At 44.4% G+C, this 20,412-nt stretch overlaps 1 protein-coding gene across 1 annotated transcript in view; it reads right to left on the bottom strand.

Annotated features, from left to right (window-relative positions):
* LOC146785465 (vesicle-associated membrane protein 2-like) overlaps positions 1 to 12,116 on the bottom strand; it is a 324,297-nt gene extending 312,181 nt beyond the window's left edge. Inside the window, exon 1 of the mRNA XM_085634527.1 lies at positions 12,000 to 12,116. Coding sequence (XP_085490653.1) covers positions 12,000 to 12,001 — 2 coding nt within the window. The 5' untranslated portion in view covers positions 12,002 to 12,116. The remainder of the gene's footprint in view (positions 1 to 11,999) is intronic.
* Between the last annotated feature and the right edge of the window lie 8,296 nt (positions 12,117 to 20,412).

Here is a 20,412-nt window from a genome sequence, read left to right as displayed (position 1 = left end):
ACCCCTCCAGTACATTTCCCACTTTTCTAAGTTCAGAGTGGCTAATAATTCTTAGCTCCAGTAGAGAAGGAAGAGACAATAAAGGAACTGACCACCTCTCTACTTCTAGGAATCAATCATCTCTTCCTTCCGTGGAAACAGCAGCCAGATATGGGTCAACTGCTCCAGTCCTGTGTAGGGTGCCACCACAGGACACATTACACATGGCGGCCAGAAAGTATGTCTGCATTTCCAGCATCCAGACAACCAGCCGGCAAGACTTTTTCAGTTAGTTACTACTGCCCATTTTCAGATGAGCACACGTTGTATGTGGAGTACCTACTTACCCTGAGTTGTGGGAGAAAAATACTTTATTGCAGATTGTGTTGAAACTGTTTGCACTTGAACTGGACAATTAAGGACTCACTAATGAAACCTCTAGCACATGTGTTGTGAATCTATACAGGGGGCGATCGTTGTGTAGCCAAATGAGCAGTTATCACCAAAAGAGAGACCTTCTGGAAATGACCTTTCATTAGCAGCTTAAAAATACTTCTTGCTTCACTGCTGCGTACGGTTGAAATGAGTTTCATAATCCTCAGCATACATTGGTAACGAATGACCCCTGTGTGCTGTGCTCGGCTTTGACGTTCTAGAAAAATCTCTGCGGTCTCCACGCCCTGCTGTCTTCATCTGCTCTGCTTCTCCTGAGCAGGGGCTGGACTGGCCATAGCAGGCATCGGTCGTTTCCCTGGGAGGCTGGAAAGGTGGAAGCCGGTTTTGCAACTGTGGGGGCCGGTTTTGTTACTGGGGGGGGGGCTATTTTACAGCAGTGCTGCAATATATGTCCCCATTAAAAAAAAAAAAAACAGCAGTGCTTCACACTTGCACACCTCCAGTACCCACCGGGGCTGGTCTGACAAAGTTTCCAGGGCTGCTGAAGTTCCCAGTCCCGCCCTGCTCCTGAGGAGTCCTTTGCACTAGGAAAGGCCACCTTATATATGACAGCAACACACTGCGTAACACAGGCCCCGCATCCCCTGCGGTGCGGGGGGCCCCGAGCTTCAGGGGGCCCCTCAGCACAGTAGTCAGACCTGAGAGCTCCGGATTCAATCCGGAACCGGGGACCTTCCATGTACCTTGCAGGGGGGCCCCCTCAACTTTCGTTACACCAGTGCAACACAGAGCTCCAGCACCCCTTACTCCTAGCAAGTAGGGTCTGAAGATACAAAAAAGGCAGACATTTTAAGAGGACTTTCCTCAAACCATCTGATTTACCACAGTCAGATAACTGAGGATATACCTTTTACTACAGCATAAACCTTTACCCGTCAGAAGAAGCTGTAAATAAATAGTTGATTGTTTCATATTTCTGGGATGAAAACATACTTTCGCTTGCTGATAATTCGTTTTTATTTTGTTTGCCATATTTATATAGCAGGGACCTGCCCCCGAGGGACAGCACAGCTGTTTACACAGCACAAAAGATACCAGTGAGCAGGAGCCAGAGGCAGAACTTGGCTGTTAATAAAAGAAGAACTGAGAAAAAAGGCGGGGGAGGAAGATGACACGTGGATAACGCAGGAGGGGAAGAAGGAGAGACTCGTTTTCTAAAAATAAAAAGAACAAAGTAGAGTAGCAAGAAATTGAAAATAAGTGTTCCTAACAATATTTGAGAATGTAGGATATCAGGGGCTTTACAAAATGTACAATTGAAAGACATCAAGTGTAAGAACTAAGTGGTATTTGGTGGAGAACATTAGATATACAGAAACACAGGAGTTAGAGGAATGAATGAGATGCCGAGTGCTGGACTGGGAAAGGCAGAAATGTTGAGTTTGCTTCATTATATGGTGTAGGGCCTCCTGACCAGATGTGTGGTATTTCCCAAACATCTGCCCGGTCCAGAAGTCAGACTGTCTTGATGCATCTCACCCAGGTTTGTGGTCCACCAGACTTAGACTGTCTAACTGTCTTGGGGTTGCCCAATCACAGAGACAGTGCTTTGGAATGGTCCCCCGTAGAGTGTCAGTAAACAAAACACCTCTCTAGACTGCAATGGTTAAATCATTTTAAGGTTCTTGGCCTCAAACATTTTTGTTTATTTTAATTCACTTCATAATGCAGAAGACTAAAAATTAATGTGTCAGCTGGTTGATAAATTAAACACTTTTTAAATAAACTGCCAGCTATCTGCCGGAGAGGGATTTTCATAGACAGAACCTCATTAACAGGTATTAGAGTTTCCAAATCTGCAGAAAGTAGTCAAGTTATCAAATAAAGTTAAGAAAACAAAACAAAAATAATGAAGAAGCGTCTTCTTTATTATGTATTACATATGTAAAAATCCACTCTGCCACTGTACTGTATACGTTTCATGCGTGCACACTAAATGTAATATTATAACCCACTGCAAGGCTAAAAAAGTTGTTAAGACCCTGAACTCAAGTTACAGGTCCAGGCCACAAACGAGGGCCAATAACGAAGGTGAGGGCCTTTAACAACGGGCATAGCCTGAAGCATAAGGGCTATAATGCTATTTGAACATTCCATCCACTAAGAACCCGATTATGAGTGTTGGCGGTGAAGGGGGCGGGTAGCATGCCACAGCCGCACCGCCAAGATTCGCCACTGCACGCCTGCCAGATTATGACCTTGAAGTAGTCTGGCGGACGGTCCCAGGGAGGTGCCTTTTTTAGGCTGCGGTGCCTTAAGAAAAGGCACTGCAGCGGGAACGCCTCACAAGATTCCTGAACGGCATGGATTCGAAAGTCCATGCAGGAACTGTTGTGCATGCACACAAGGGGGCACATGTTATGCTAACCGTGTGCATTCACAAGCAGAGGAGGCACAGGGGGCTCTCTAGGGCCCCCTCTGTCTCCTTTCTACTAGGGTCGACATGGAGTAGAAACCTCCATGTCATTTCCACCGGAGAGTAAACTTGTAATATGCATGGCGGGACTGCCACAGTCCCGCCAAGCATATTGCGGCATCTGACCACCATGCCACCTCCAGGAAATGGCGGTTCCCTAGAGGCAGCAGTGGTCGCAGGGAGGTCCGACTGCCCAACTTGTAATGGGGCGGCCGGACCATCAGTGCGGTGGTGACTGGCCACCAATGCTGCCCCATGCAAGTCTGGCAGTCCTCGGGCCGCCAGACTCGTAATTAGGGCCATAGTGTAAAAAGTTATAAAATAAACAGAGGCAAACAGAAAGACATATAAATAAAAAATTGGAACTTGGGGGCATATTATCAAGAAACGGCGTTAAAATTATCGCCGCTGAAGCGGCGATAATTTTAACGCAGTCCTTGATAATATGCCCCAAAAGATCTTTACCAACCATTATTTGCTCTGCAGCCCTCCATCATCTTCAACTGAGCTCTGAGCATTCTGTTCTTCCAATGCTCATTCCAGCTCCACTCAAGAACCTATTTCACCCACTCAACCACTCCACCCACAAAATCTATTTTTACGCACTCCATCTTCACACAAACACTACGTTCAACAAATTAGGAACCTATATGCAATGCAGTCTGACACCCATGCATACTATCAACTACATCGAGCTCGCTCACTCAAACAGGTGTTTGGCACAGACACTGCGCCTGCAAAATCACAAAAGTTCACACCCTTCTCACTATAGTGCACACAGCTCCACTCCCACGTACAAATATCTCTTAAATACGGCAATCACACCCTCCAATTACCACGTAATTAATTCTTAAGGATCCACCCTAAATAGGCACATCTGTGCACACCCTCTCCTTATTGTATCTGTGTACACATGCATACAAATTCACTCACTTCATTTAACAAGTGCATAATTCTTAGTGACCCACCCTTGGGAGACACACCTCTGCACACTCTCCCTTTACTGAATCCATGCACACACTCATACACTCACGTCAGTTAACATGTACATAATTCTTAGTGACACACCCTCGGTACACACACCTCCGCACACACTCCCTTTACTGAATCCGTGCACACACTCATACACTCACGTCAGTTAACATGTACATAATTCTTAGTGACACACCCTCGGTACACACACCTCCGCACACACACCCTTTACTGAATCTGTGCACATACTCATACATTCACGTCAGTTAACATGTACATAATTCTTAGTGACACACCCTCGATACACACACCTCCGCACACACTCCCTGTACTGAATCCGTGCACACACTCATACACTCACATCAGTTAACATGTACATAATTCTTAGTGACACACCCTCGGTACACACACCTCCGCACACTCTCCCTTTACTGAATCCGTGCACACACTCATACACTCACGTCAGTTAACATGTACATAATTCTTAGTGACACACCCTCGGTACACACACCTCCGCACACTCTCCCTTTACTGAATCCATGCACACACTCATACACTCATGTCAGTTAACATGTACATAATTCTTAGTGACACACCCTCGGTACACACACCTCCGCACACTCTCCCTTTACTGAATCCGTGCACACACACATACACTCACGTCAATTAACGTGTACAGAATTCTTAGTGACACACCCTCGGTACACACACCTCCGCACACACTCCCTTTACTGAATCCATGCACACACTCATACACTCACATCAGTTAACATGTACATAATTCTTAGTGACACACCCTCGGTACACACACCTCCGCACACACACCCTTTACTGAATCCGTGCACACATTCATACATTCACGTCAGTTAACATGTACATAATTCTTAGTGACACACCCTCGGTACACACACCTCCGCACACACTCCCTTTATTGAATCCGTGCACACACTCATACACTCACATCAGTTAACATGTACATAATTCTTAGTGACACACCCTCGGTACACACACCTCCGCACACTCTCTCTTTACTGAATCCGTGCACACACTCATACACTCATGTCAGTTAACATGTACATAATTCTTAGTGACACACCCTCGGTACACACACCTCCGCACACTCTCTCTGTACTGAATCCGTGCACACACTCATACACTCATGTCAGTTAACATGTACATAATTCTTAGTGACACACCCTCGGTACACACACCTCCGCACACTCTCCCTTTACTGAATCAGTGCACACACACATACACTCACGTCAATTAACGTGTACAGAATTCTTAGTGACACACCCTTGGCAGACACACTTCCCACGCACCCTCCCCTGAATATATGTCCAACTCCACAGACGCTCCAGTTAACATGTTCCCAAATCGTACAGACACACCCTAGACATACACACCTCCATGCTTATGTCATTTACTGAATCAGTGTGTATAACCACACTTCAAGAACATGTGCTGAATTCTTGGGGACTTTCCCTAATCAGATGTTCATCTGTGCACCCTCCGGTCACTGAATCCATGAACACACACACACTCCAATTAAGATCTACTGAAATTGTAGGGACACATCTGAGATATGCACCCCTTCACACACACACTCTGATTTCCCAATCTGTGTATTGGCAAACTCAAAGACAGAAAAAACTCTCATTCACTGAAGTAACCAAGCACGAAACCACTCAAGACAAACAATGCCTTAGTCTTTAAACTTGCCCTGTAAGAGCCTGTAGGGTTTCTTGAACACTCGCCGCTTTGCCTGCTGGGTTTTTTCTGACGTGATCTGTGAGAAAGCACCGGTATCTCACTTGGATCTCTGTGCCCATGGCCACAATGTGTAGAGACGGGTACTTCTGGAATCTGCCCTAAACACAACTAGGGATCATGATTAACTCTTCTGGTGATACAGAGATGTGAACTGTGGTACAACACTACAGGAGCAGTTCTGAATGTCTCACCTGTGTGTCTGACCAGCCCTTCCTGCATCAGGCGTGTCTACTGGTGCATTATTAATAAATAGAGCAGCAACAGTGCCCAGTGGGTCCAACACCCTCACTGTCACGTGAAATGTGTTTCAGTAGAGTTGCTGACCAACCTGCTCTTGCACCTGGAGACCCGACATTGTGTGCCAAGAATGGTGGATTCAAGGCCTGTGGTTACAGCCGCCACAGTGGCCATTGTTGGTTTGGTGGCGGCTCACAGGATATAAACTAAACCCACAGAGGAAGAGAGACAGTCTGTGTATACCTTGTCCTGCTTGCCAATCTTTGGAAAACTACGGCATGCGCAGTTATTAAAATCATCCCACTGCTTATGGGAAAGCTGAGGATTGAACCTATTAAGGGGTGAAAGGCAGTTAGATCCCTGAGTAGGAGGACAACCACTATCAACTCTCTGAACGCCACAGGGGACCTTGAAATACAGGCCTCACAGCAGCCAGCAGCTACTAAAGGCACAGTGCAGTCTGGATACAAATCCACCCGGTTATTACCTTTAATCTGGGTCCAGCGTACTGTGATGTGATTTCTTGTGACGTCATGATAAGGCCAAAGGTCATGTGACATCATGTGCGGTTGTGTTATCCATATGTTACTCAGTTTTGAAACCTGAAAAAGTCGGCCTCTTTTTGGTCCAAGTGTTGGCAAGCATGTGGCAGAACAAGGCTTTTAAGTCTTTTCACAGTAATTTATCTAGGGGGCGGTGAAGGAGTTTTGAGGTGTGAATAATGGGGTGTCTGAAAAAACCACATGGACAACATTTCTTGTATTCTCGTGTAGTTCTGTAAAATGTCAAGCACATAGCCCTAGGTTAACTACTGATGCCTGTGCCTCAAGTAAGGTTCAATGAGTGGAGAGGATGTAGCCTTACGGCTAGAGTGGTGGACCTCGAAGCTGGGGAACCGAGTTTGAGTCTCGGCAACAACGCTCAACATCCTGTGATTCTGGGCAAATTACTTAATCCCCCTGTGTCTAACAATGAATGTGTCCTTGTGTAACGAAACTGGTGCTCATGTAAAGCGCTCTGATACCCAAGATATCTTCAGGTCTAGTTTGCGCTATATAAAACTCTACAAATGTCCACTAAACATAAATCCTTTTCATCACATATATTGGGCGACATGTCTGTATCTATTGGTCCAGCAAGCCTGAGTGATTATTGTGTGCACCAGGTTGTCTGCGCTCTTCATTGGCTTCCTGAGTCAAGACTGACACATTCACAGTTGGCCCCTGCTCTTACCTATCTAATCACTCACCAGAACAGCTCAAAAGCGCAGGTTGAGGTATGAGGAGTGTTACCCCGAAACCGATCCCAGGATGCTTGTTTCCGGTCCAGGGAGGACCTGGCCTGGCAGTGCGGGCTGGACTGTTCCCATGAGGCACAGGGTCAAGACTGATTTGCATATCACTGGGTCTGACTGGGGTGGCGAAGTGAGCTAAAGAACGATGATGGATTCAACCCAGATCTGTGACTGGTGGTGGGTGTCTGAAAAGTTTCACCGCTCCGTCCATCATCTCCTTGTGTGAGCTACGGTTGGGCCTATTCTTCGTGGAGTGTTAGGGTATTTTACTCCGTAAACTAGCAGGGATTGAGTGCACAGGAGAGGTCTCACCCATGTGCCTACAAGGCCTGTCACTTGGCTGATGCTAGGTTGTGATCTTGCTTTTTGCCACGTGGCATAGAAGATTAGAGGTGTAGGATTTATTATGAATACTTCTTATTAAGAGAATTGCAAAAGCTTCATCAACAACATATGGATTTTAGTATTTACAGTAACGCTCTTTATTTTAATTAATATTTTAATGCACTGCAAGCAACGTGGGTGGCTTAAGAGTTCTTGGATAAGATGTAGAGGGATTGAGGGTGAGCCCATGAGGAATATGAGAGAGTGACATATTTATTCTTTTGCAGAATGTGGCCTTGTTGAGTTGTGACGGAAACAGACCTGAAAACAGCGTTCAAGGGTGCTCTCTGAGAACAGAAAGGCTCTGCCGTTTGAGTCCTTTCCTCTATCAGTTTCTGGCAGCTCTATTCTCGTTGTTGGGGGTTTGAATTTAGAAATTAAGAATTTCAAGCATTTTTTTTAAACAGGCTTTTGAGATGTTTTTTTTTTTAGCTGAACCCATTTTGCCAAGACCTTGCTCTTTACATGTGTACCGAGCTTCTTGAGTACAAAGCGAAATGTGAGCTCGTCTATACAACCAGCTTCGATTCATAACACAAAGGTTACAATCACTTGATGTTTGCACTGCTGTTCTTAGTTATATCATTGCCCCTATCAAATTGAGAAGAACCTATGCACTTTAATGACAATTTGTTTTCACAATGCTTTTATGCTGTTATTTATATTTTTCAAGATGTAAATTTTTATTCTCTGCTTTTATGGTCAAACTATGACCGAATAAAGATGATTTTGATTTTGACTGCGATTCATAACACAGGCAGTTGATCCAATCCAAATGGCCACTCAGATTCAAAGTTTTAATTCAAATGTGCATCGTTCCTGAAGGAGCTACCAAACGATCACTCACTCTGGTTTCCTTAGGAGTGGCAGACATCCCATCATGTCCCCTGGTTGCCCGTACTGTAGAGTCAGACAACCTTCCAGCCAATCAGGAGCTGCTGCTGAACTCCAGCTTCTCATAGAGATCAGGACACTGGATGCGGGTGAAAGGCGGGCAGTCCATCTCCTTGGCGCAGGGGGGAACAACTTTCTAACTGACTGGCTACGGATATTTGTATTTGGACGGCTAGGCACGAGTGATCTAAACCAGATCAGGACAATTGGACCTTCAGCCTGCGTTTGTTGGTGATTGTTGTAATCTCTCTCCTCTTCTCCTGGTACTCTACTCTGTGGTGTTCTTCTCTTCTCCTTCTCCAGTGGTAGCTTCCTCTCTCTCTCCCTGCCACACCTCCCTCTTGGAACGTTCCACCAGAGTCCACATTGGAATGTTGACAGACTGTCAGTTGCGGATAGTGGATGACAGAATAAAGACGCTTGAACTTACCTGCTTAAGAGTTTTCTTCATTATAACAGTGATGTTACTAGTACAGGCCCGAAAATGGTTAGGAAAGTTATTCTACAAGATGGCAGCTTGGATGGAAACGTGTAAGCAATGGCTACACCGACATCTGAAGGCAAGTCAGGTGGTCTGAAGGTGATCTAAACTTTGATATGACACCATTGCACCTGGCTTCTAAGGCATGCTCCCTTCAACACAAGCCAGGGATTAATACTAGTCTAATATTGGCGATTTAACCAATGAGGGACGCGAGGTGAAGTGTGTTAGGCCGGCCACCATAACTTCCAAGTGGATGTTCTGCACTTGGTCTAGCTCTCTTGTTTTCTACACCCAAATATGGTGCTTTCTTTCACTGTAACACCACAATACGTTAAATTATTTAATTAAAAAATAACGCTTGAATGACAGCTACATAAACAACCATATATGATGTGAATGCATTAAGATGCATATCAGGTGCGTCAACAAATCAGTTACAGTCACATGCCCGGACATAGAAATACAGAACTCGGGTGTGTATTGGCGTGCAGGAGTGTGTCTGCGCGCCCACAAAACCAGCATGCGGAAATGCATGTTTGTGTATTTCTACATGTTGGCACGGTGAGTGTGCCTTTGAGTAGCCTGTGGTTTGCGTGGTGAGCACGTTTGTGTCGGTCGGTGTATAAATAGGTGTGAGGAAGCAGGGCTGAGTCACTGACATCACGAGATCATGGCCATGCGCGAGCGTGACGTTTGGAGCGAGAGTTGGAGTATACAACGCAAACCGCTGCTTCTCCGTGGATGCTGCTCAGTCACGTTTCTGTAATGGGCCCGAGAGCCCCCAGTTGTCTTCCGTGCTGTCGTTTTTCACAATGTATGGACTCTGAAGGGCATTCACACTGTGAGCTGAAAGGCCCACTGTGAGCTGAAAGGTGGGTAAACTCAGGGCTTTAAGTGGGAGGAAAAAACTAAGGGGTCTCCCAAAGGGGCGTGGTCAATGTAATTAAGGGCGTGACTTAAAAACACGTAAGCTAAAAATCTGTGTTTAGCATAGTGTGCTGCCCGACTTGTATTTTGCTGTTTCTGTCATTGCGTCCAGATATATGATACAAGTCACATCATACCTACGTGTCAGGACCATTGGCTTTGTCAGTGGTTGTTAGTTGCATAAGATAAATAAGCAGCAACTATAGCTTGTATATAATATTGAAAAAGTGACACCACGACAATGTTGCTGCTCCTGAGTTTCAAAAACAGAAGGGAAATCCATAGAGAAAAAGACTCTCTTTAAAGGATTTCCCTTTCTCTACAAGGCTCACCACGCCAGGCGCGCAACACCCATTGAACTCAAAGGGCTTCAAAGGGACACAAAAGAGAGCCCGATAGAGACCCGTTTCCAGGTCCCCTTAAAAAAACTGCCGGTGCTCAGACCCGGTGAGACCCGGCCCACTTAAAGCCCTGGGTAAACTCATTCCCCCTGTATCACGAGACGCGAGGAAGCCAGCCATGACTGAGTCCTGAAAGAGTTAGTTTTCAGTTGGTTTGCCCCCTCATAACCAGGTACCCTTAAACTATGAAGTTCCGACACTACAACTTGAAAGGTAGCGCCCTCACGCACTCACTGCTCTGAAAGGGAGGCTCCTAACTCACTATGTGCCTTGAATGTCATGAACTCTCACTCACGTTGTAACCCAAAATGTCAGCAACCACTTTCGTTCATTCTGTGCCACGAAGGCCATGAACACTCTGAGTGTATGTAGAGTGAATGACTGAACTCCCGATTCACTCTCTATCGATAAAAGCACGGGCTCCGCTCCCTACAATGAGCACAATGGCTCTCATTCCCTCTGCACAATGAAAAGCAGGGACACTCACTCACTTTTAAAGGTTACTTGAAGTCGGGGTCCCCTCTTGCTCTGTACCCTAAACTTGAATGCCCTCGCCCTCATGGCTCGTCTGAAAGGCCGTTACCCAAAAGGTACAACCCCTCCTTCCACTGGGCAAGCTGAAAGACAAACACCCCCACTCTCTAAACAAAACAAGAGATGGCCTCCTTGTATTCCCAGAGAGGCTGGAACCTTCACTCACCATGCGCAATGAAAGGCAGAAACACCCGTTCACCATGCGCAATGACAAACCGAAACCCTCACTCACCTACTCACTGAAAGCCAAAGACCCTCGGTTCAACGTGCGCCGTGAAGCCCGAGTGTGCCCTCATTCCCTCCATTATGCTCCCTGAAAGTCAGGAGCACTTATGTATATGCATTCACAAAGATACAGCGTTCGCGTTCACTGTGCGCCCTGAAAGACGGATAAACTCGGCACCCTGAAAGGCAGTCACTCCCATGCACTCTGAACCCTGCGTGCCGGCAACTCTCATTTACAACGCGCCTCAACGGCAGGCACTTTCATTCACTGTGCGCCCTGAGTTGCATGCACCCTGATTTTACTGTGTACCATCAAAGGCAGGCACCCTCATTTACTTTGCACCCTGACATGCGGCTCCCCCGTTCCTCGTGCACCCCGAAAGAGAGGCTAACTGATTTACTGTGTACCCTGAGAGGCAGGCCACTGCTTTACTCTTCACCCTAAAAGTCTGGCACCTTATTCCACCAGCTCCCTCATGCAATGTGAACTTTATGAAGCTGGCACTTTCTCTCACTATGGTCCCTAAAAATGCAAAGATCTATACGTCATGTCTGCTAGTGATACCAGAACACCCCTTCCAACTATTAATCTGTTAATACACCGGATGTGCATCTACGTGTCGTGATGTGCGACTGATGAAGTCACACGCACGACGCTGAGCGCACACGCAGCACTTTAAAAATAATACATTTTGAAAACACCAGAACAGCCTAATATTCTCTCGCTCCACTTTTATCGTTTCTCGCTCCTCGTTTACACCGTCTCATAAACCAAGTAAATCGTCCGCCATAACTGAAAGATATTGTGCAAGCAAACAGGATTCTCACTGGAGACGGGCTCCACCAAGCAGGCTACCCACCGGCAGCGCCGAGACTTTCAGCACCACACTTGGCGGAGAGCGCTCTGCCAAGCTTTCCAACACCATTTCGCCGCTGCCACTCCTGGGAGGAGCCGCGGGGCCGTCCATTCCCCGACCCCCATAAAAGCAGTGTTTTTAGAACCAGTGTTTGCCAGCTACTCACATGGTTTGGCTGTCAGGAGGGATCCGATGGGGTTCCGGGGCGACTGTTGCTTCTCGAGCTCCTCTTTCCCAGCCAGCAAAGATGGCTTTCTGGCTCTGCCCGTGACGTCACGCGCGGATCCTCCCCTGCCAGGCAATCAGGGCATTGTCAGTGATCTCGGGAGGGAACTGAGCATGCCCGCTCCAGCATCACAGACGTGGAAGCGGAGGCAGGGAGGGACGTGCGCGCACCGGGCAATGCGAGAGATCTCAGGAGGCGACTGAGCATGTCTGCCCCTGCATCGTCATAGGCAAAGGGGCAGAGACGCTGGGGTCTCTTCAAGGCGCGCACACAGGGCATTGCCAGTGGTTTCGGGAGGGAAAGGGCGGTGTTTGAGCACGTTTCTTCCGCATCACAGACAGGGAAGAAGAGACAGATGGAAACATGCACATATAGGGCATGGCGTGCCTTCAAGAGATGAAGGGGGCATTACCGGTTAGGGCCGGGGTGTAGTTTCAGGTGCGGAGTTTGGGATGTGGCACCTTCCGGATAAATGCATTCTTGGTTTGGTAGGTGGGACAGGGGCCTTGAGTCGGTTTGCTATCTCTGTCTGGGATCTGGTAGTGAGCCAAGAACGAAAGACAAATTAGCGACCTTTGATTTAAACGGATACAGTGCTTTAATGGGCAGGTGCTCTTCGGTACTGAGTACCTGCCCTCCTTTAATTTAAAGGGAGAGTACCAGCACTTCTCAGGAGCAAACAGTTATTCTGAATAGTGAGTACCTGCATTTCTATTTTTCAATTAAGGCACTGAACGGGAAAGAGAGACAAAGATACCGATGTGGTGTCTAGATTTCAAAATGTGAAATAGATAACCTGGAATCAATACCAGCTTCCCTGCTTGTCCAAATTGTGTGATCCTAGGCACATATTTTATTTCACAGTCTCGTTTTTCTTTATTATCACATATGAGCACACATTTAAGTACTTGACTTGAGGATGAGCACTGTACAAGAACCGCTTATATTTGATTTATTAGACTGTAATGTTGCGGGGGCGTGGTCACGGCGCCGACAAGACGGCCGCCTGATGCGGGACCTCCGGCACACCGGATCTCTTCTTTCTCGCCGGTCCTGTTCCATCAACATGCCAAGCATCCCTGAGGTCGGATTCCGCTCGCGGAACAAAGCGCACTTCTGGTGAGCGCTTTTTTCTTCGTCTGTACGGCCAGTTTGATCCTATTTTTGCCGCGCTCGTTCTCCCCTCAGAGCGGCTGCCATTTTGTCCATCGCGCGATGCTCACGCTAGTTACTGGCTCATTCCACCTATCTCCAATTAACTCAAATTGACCTTTTTGATGTCTTTTGGCCCCTGGAGACTGAGCTTTCATTCTTTTTTGATGCTGACCTGCTTTTATGGATGCCTTGTTGTTTTTGTTTCTCCATGCTACAAGAATGAGGTAATTCTCCCACTGTGGATCTCACAATATGACTCTATATCTTTTCTCCAATTACATTCAACCATGCCTTTGACTTGGACATTTATCAGGATGTTAGACACCTATTTTGCAGACGTCCTTTAGTACAGACCCGCATTGGTCTGTCCTTTCGTGGATATTTTATTTTGTTCAGGTTTTTGGTCATTGTTTCCTCAGCAGTTTTCTTCACAACAAACGACGTCTTCTCCCTTCCTTTGGTGCATGGCCTACCTTGACTGGTCCTAAATTGTTTTTTTAGCCGCTTCCTTGGCTCTCCTATGGACATTGTCTCTGCGTTACATGTGAATGGACTCCTTCATGCTCTGGTCTCCCTCACTCTGCAGTCTCCTTATCTATTCCAGGGTCACGAACAACTAGTTCTCTATGGGCAAGTTACGCAATCCAAAATTTGTCTTTATTTCTTCGGGGGGCACCCCTGTGACAGCGTCCTCATCTTCTTCAACAGCGGACTCTCCTCCAAAGGCAGCCTCAATGGCGGGTGTGTCTCTTCCTCGCCCCACCTCAGCGCAACCACTCTCAAATAAACCCTCACCTCCATCAACATCTACTAAGCGCCTGAAACACAACTCTTCATCATCAGACAAGCCGCCATCCTCTATTTCCATGGAGATGCTTCTAGAGGAAATTCGTGCTCTTCGGCCGTTTGTAGAGGAAACCAACAATAAAATGCAGTTTCTTGAAGAGAAATGGTTGTCCATGGACAATAGAGTATCATCTGTGGAGCGACAGATTTCGGATCTCCAATCTACAACCCAACGGGTCTCCTCTTTGGAAAAATCTGTTATGGCGCTTCAGCAACATACGGAGGAGTTGGAAAACAGAAATAGGAGGAATAACCTTCGTATTTATGGTCTGCCGGAGTCCTTGGAAGGAGATGATCCTGTGCTCTTTTTCTCCTCCTTTCTTCCGAAGCTCTTGGATATGCCGTCCACCACTTCTCTTAATATTCAGAGGGCCCACAGGCTCGGCGCTCGTTCATCCACATCTACCAAGCCAAGGGGAGTCATTATTCTCTTTTTGAAATTCACGGATCTTCTTTCCGTTCTCTCAGCAGCCAGATCCAAGCGTCAGATCTCCTGGTTGGGCCAGAGAGTGTTTCTTTCTCAGGATGTTTCGAATGCTACTGCCTCTCGACGGAAGGAATTTTTATCTCTACGAGCCCCTCTAAGATCTCTTGGTGCTAGATATGGTTTGTTTCACCCATGCACGTTCAAGGTCACTCACCAGAATCAGACATGGACTTTTCAAGACCCTGCTGAACTCAAAAACTTCATTCATATTCATTCTAATTCTACTATGGAGACTTCTTCCTCTACCTGTGGCTGATTGTTTAACTTTTTTATCCTTGCAGGTCTCCTGAATATGTCTAACTTTTCCTTCCTTTACAGGTTATCTATTTATGTTTCTATCTTTGTTCTCAGATTTTAATCTTTGAGTTTCAGGTTGTAAAATCTCACATTTTCCTATTCTTTATCTCACCACAATTTCTTTTTTTCCTTTGTTTAATAATAATGTATACCTTTTCTTCTTCATTGTTCCTTTTTTGACCTCTCTGTTCTCCATTACCTCATCTCTTTTCATGGATGTCGCGCTTTGCATTCTCACCCTTTGTTCCTCTTTGTATGTTTCTATGATCTCAAGGTCATTCGTTTATTTATTTATCTAGATGGATCGATTTCCTCTCCATTTGGCTCTTCGGTCATGTCCTTTGTCCGGGTGCGATCCGGTCTGGTCTCCCGTCTTGGGGGATCTGTCTCGTTGAGTGTCGCCATCTCCCCGTTGTCCTAATTCGTATCTCCCTCAGGTATGTTTACTTCAGTCATCCCTTTGGGATATGTACTGTCTCTTCTTTTGATTCCTTTTCTTTATTCCTGTTTCAATTTTCCCTTTCTCTCCCTTTACTTTTTGATCAAGTTCGGTTTTCCTTCACTTCTCTTTACCCCCGATTTCTCTATTCTAGACTATTTTCTCGATATTCTCCTTATTTTTCTCTTTTTCGGCTTTTTTGCACATGCTTCTTTTTTACTAGTTCTGTCCTATTTGATTCTATGTTATTTGTTAATTCAAAGTTGTTACTTGGAATGTAAAAGGTTTCATTAATCCTATTAAGCGGCAGAGAGTTCTTTCCCATTTAGCCTCTTATAATCCAGATATAGCCCTTTTACAAGAAACCCACCTTAATGATATTGAGTCTCTTAAGTTAAAAAGGAGTTGGGTGGGTACAGTCCTATTTCCTCCTTCCAAAAACAAAAAGAATGGAGTTGCTATCCTTTGTCACAAAAAGCTTAAGTGTACGGTTCTGTCTCAGGAGACGGACACTGATGGACGATGGATATTAGCCAAATTATTACTGAACTCTATCCCATTAACTGTCTTCAATGTTTATGGACCTGTACAACCGGACTGTTCTTTTTGGCCTTTAATTGCAAAGAAATGTATCCAATATAAGGAGGATTCATTCATTTTAGGTGGGGATTGTAACCAGATTGTTGACCCATTCTTTGACCGTAAATCCACAGTCCGTTTCACTTCACACAAATCTCACAAACAATTTCTTAACACTATTTCGCAATCACATCTTATTGATTCTTGGCGTCTCGCACACCCTGACACATTGGACTACTCCTTCTTCTCTCCTCCTCACTCATCTTTTTCTCGCCTCGACTATATCTTTCTTTCTAAAACTTTATCTCAGAGTATGTTGTCTTCTTCTGTTGAACCTATTGTCATTTCAGGCCATGCTTCCATTGTAACAGATTTTGATCTGCTCCCTCCACATCCTAAGCTCTCCCGGTGGCGCTTTAATAGCGCACTTCTTACTGATCCCAATTTCTCCTCCTCTTTTCGTTCTTTTGTGGAGGAATTCTTTCTCCTTAACTGTGATCCTAGTATTCCTCCTCCTACTCTTTGGGATTCCTTTAAAGCTACTGCAAGGGTATTCATTATTGATTTCGTCTCTCGTAAAAAAAAGCATTATCTTGAGAAACGGAAAACCTCCCTGGCACATATTAAATTTTTGGAGCATCAGTTTTACACTTCTTCAGATAAATTTATGTCGCCTGATCTCTTACGAGCAAAGTTGGAGTTCAATAAATTAACTACAGATAATGCCTCTTCGATTCTTCTTCGTAGTAGTGCCCAGTACTATGGAGGCCGCAATAAGTCTGGTAAACTTTTGGCTAACTATCTTAAATCCCGTAAGGAACGTACTCTCATTGACTCTATCTACTCCTCTGACGGTACTCTTCTTCATAAAGATAAGGAAATCCTTGATCAATTTCAATTATTTTATCAGCAGCTCTACACCCCAGAATGTCCTCCCACTCCTTCTCTAATTCAGAATTATTTTGGGAGACTTCCTAAACCCTCTAACTCCCATCTTAATTTCTCGGATCTTGAACTTGACCTCTCCTTACATGAGCTCTCTATAGCCTTGACCTCTCTTACTAAAGGTAAAACCCCTGGCCCTGATGGCTTTCCTGTGGAATTTTATTTGCACTTCTCTGACAACTTATTGCCTAAACTTTTAACCCTTTTTCAATCATTTTATTCATCTGGTAAGGCAGAAGGTACTTTTCAAGATGCTACCATTTGTCTGATCCCCAAAGAAGGTCGCGACCATCAGCTATGTAAAAATTACCGCCCAATTTCTTTAGTTAATGTGGACTACAACATTTTTGCCAAATTATTAGCAATGCGCTTAGACCTTCTTATGCCTCATCTCATAGGCAAAGAACAATGTGGCTTTGTTAAAGGTAGACTTACATCGGACAATTCTCGCCTTTTTCTTAATGTCCTAAATAAAGCTTCTTCACTTTCAACTCCTCTTGCTGCTATTTCTGTTGATGCGGAAAAGGCCTTTGACAGGGTTGATTGGTCCTTTTTGTTTGCTTCATTGCATTGGCATGGATTTGGCCCCAAATTTATATCACTTATCTCTCTCTTATATTCTGCTCCCAAGGCCTCGGTGCTTGTGAATGGACAACTTTCTTCACCTTTTACTCTTCAGAGGGGTGTCCGCCAAGGTTGTCCTCTCTCCCCGCTTCTCTTTGTCCTAACTCTTGAACCCTTTTTATCCTCCATTCGCAATAACATTTCTATCTCCGGTTTCCCATACGGTGATAACCAATTGAAGCTTTCCGCCTATGCAGATGATATCTTATTGTTTATCTCCGATCCAGAATCATCTATACCCCCCTTATTATCTGAGTTTAACTCTTTCTCTTTGGTATCAGGTTATAAGATTAACTCGGATAAGACTGAAATTCTCCCTCTCACCTCGTCCTGTCTTCCCCATTTACCGATACCGGTTTTGCTTGGAATAGTTCAAAGATTAAATATCTTGGTATTTGGTTTTCCACCTCTATTTCATCCTCAGTTAAATTAAATATGTCTGCAGTTCTTTCTAGGATTGATCAATCGCTCTCAGCCTGGAATCCTCTTTTTCTTTCCTTGTGGGGTCGATTGGATTCAATTAAAATGATGATTGCCCCTATTCTAATTTATACCTTCTCCATGTTACCGGTTCACATTCCTGCATTTTACTTTAAGCGAATTGATTCTCTCCTTTCGTAGTTTCTCTGGAAGAATAAGAAATCCAGAATTTCTCTTGCCACTCTTCGTAAACCCAAATCTAATGGTGGGGTTAATTTTCCGGATTTCCGTCTTTATCATAGATCCTTCTCTTTACGACAAGCTTCGAAGTGGATCTCATCAACCTTTTCTCCTTTCACTCCTCTTTGGCTCCTCATTGAGCACTCTTTATTATTACCTTTCTCCTTCGCCGAAGTGATACGTTTTTCTGCCAGAAATCCCTATTCACTGTTTCCCTTATTTAAACATACTTTTTCTCTTTTAAACTCTTTGGTTCTTCCTTCTATTATTACACGTACATCCTTTTTAAATACCCCTATCTGGTATAATTCACTTATCCTTTTAAAGAATAGACCCATTTTTTGGAAATCGTGGAGGGTGAGAGGCGTAATGTGGTTCAACCAACTCTTTGATGGTACTTCTCCTTGTTCTTTTCCCCAATTTCAACTTTTATTTCATTGCCCTCGGTCCTTTTTGCAGAAATTTACTACCCTAATGGCAGTTATTCTTGACCGCTACTATTCTCTTCCTTCTTCGTCCTCATTGATACCTCCTTCTCCTCTTCTTACTATTCTTGCTACACTCCCTAAAGCTTCTCTCATCTATAAATCTTTCGTATCTCCTAATCCAAATCATGTCAAAACTAAAGTGGAGCTTTCTTGGGAAGCAGATCTTTGTTGTACTTGGTCTGTCCCTCTTTGGGATAAGCTTTGGTCCAGATCTTTAAAAATTTCTCGTTCTGCTTCTCTTACTCAATCCTTATTTTATCTGTATCATAGACTCTATCTCTCTCCTCTTTCTTTGTCTCGTTTTTCACCCTCCTCTGATTCTAATTGCTGGACTTGTGGTACTCCTAATGCTGACCTTCTTAATCTGTTCTTTCTGTGCCCTGTCGTTTCTACTTTTTGGGGGAAAGTTTGGTCATGCCTTTGTCGCATTTTCCCTCTTCCTGCTTCTTTCTCCAACTCTTTTCTTTTCTTGGGTAGTCTTTCTGAATCTTTAAATCTATCCGTACACCTACATGGTCTCTTTGACCTGACGCTTGTTCTTGCCTTCCAGCACATATCTTCTAACTGGAAATCTCTAACAAACATTTCCCTACAAGGCTGGTGGAATTCCTTATGTCATTTTCATAGGCTGGATGTTTCCTTTGCCTCCACTTGCAAACCTGTTCGTAATGTTGACCTTTTTTGGTTACCCCTCACCATGTATCTTGATCAATTAGCTTTGAAAAAACCTATACATCTCAATGCAGAAAATTTTAAACCCCCTTGAATGATTTGAACTCTTTCCTTCTTGTCACTTCTTATAGGTTCATCTAATTCTACTGTTTGTTTATACTGGTTATTTTGCATCGCTGATTCATATAACTTTACTGTATGCCGTAATTATTTGATAGTTTATGGTTTGTTTTATTATCTCTATCCCTCCCCCTCCTTTCTTCTCCTATCTCTTCCCTTCTCCTGTTTCCTTTAGTTTTAAAATCCGTTTAAAATGCTTTTAGGGTTTTCTAGCATTGATATTAGCAATATTAAGATTTCTCACTGGACTTATGTATGGTTTTTGTGTATGCTAATATCTCTCTTTGTTATTAAATTCTTCAATAAAGCTTTCAAACATAAGACTGTAATGTTGCTCCAGCTATAATAAGAATCTAGGCCACATTTACAGTTTGCAAGACTACTATTGCTTCTTAGGTCACCAATGGCAATAACATTGGAGGGCGAGCCAAGAATGTTTAAAAAAATGATCACTTTTAATAAATGCAGTGATATAATCTGATGTACTAAAGTTAAACACTTGCGCGTGTTGATGAAATACACTTCTATGAATTTTAAAAAGATTGCATCATATTTTCCATTATGGATGTTGCACAATATACATGCCAGATGTTGTCATACCTCAGCTCATGCTCGGAGTCTCAGTCTCCTAAGCCTACGGAACAAGCTCAGGTATTCTGGGATCGCTACTGGTCCATGAACAATTGCGTACCATCTATATCAGATGACAGAAAAATAGTTTGACTGACTTGGTCACCAACTATGTGTGGCAATGCTGAAAAGTAAAAATGACTCTAATGAATGTAATCTGATGGATTTACAGATGCAGTAGTTCCAGCAAGTGGTAAAAGGGAGGGGCAGAGGAGTGATGACTTACGTTGGAAATGTGGGTGAGCAAGGGGGATGCTGAGAGGGTAGAAATGCCAGGAAGATGAAGAGGAAGGGAGAAGGAAGAAGAGGTGAACAAGCCACACAAGGACGATCATGTTTTAATTGGAGGAATTTAGGACACTGGAAATTCAATTGTCCCAATATAACATAAAACTTATCATCTCAAATTTA

The sequence above is a fragment of the Triturus cristatus genome, chromosome 11, assembly GCF_964204655.1.
Source record: "Triturus cristatus chromosome 11, aTriCri1.1, whole genome shotgun sequence".
NCBI lineage: Eukaryota > Metazoa > Chordata > Amphibia > Caudata > Salamandridae > Triturus > Triturus cristatus.
The sequence above is the reverse complement of the archived record's forward strand: the minus strand, read 5'-3'. Positions and strand labels throughout refer to the sequence as shown.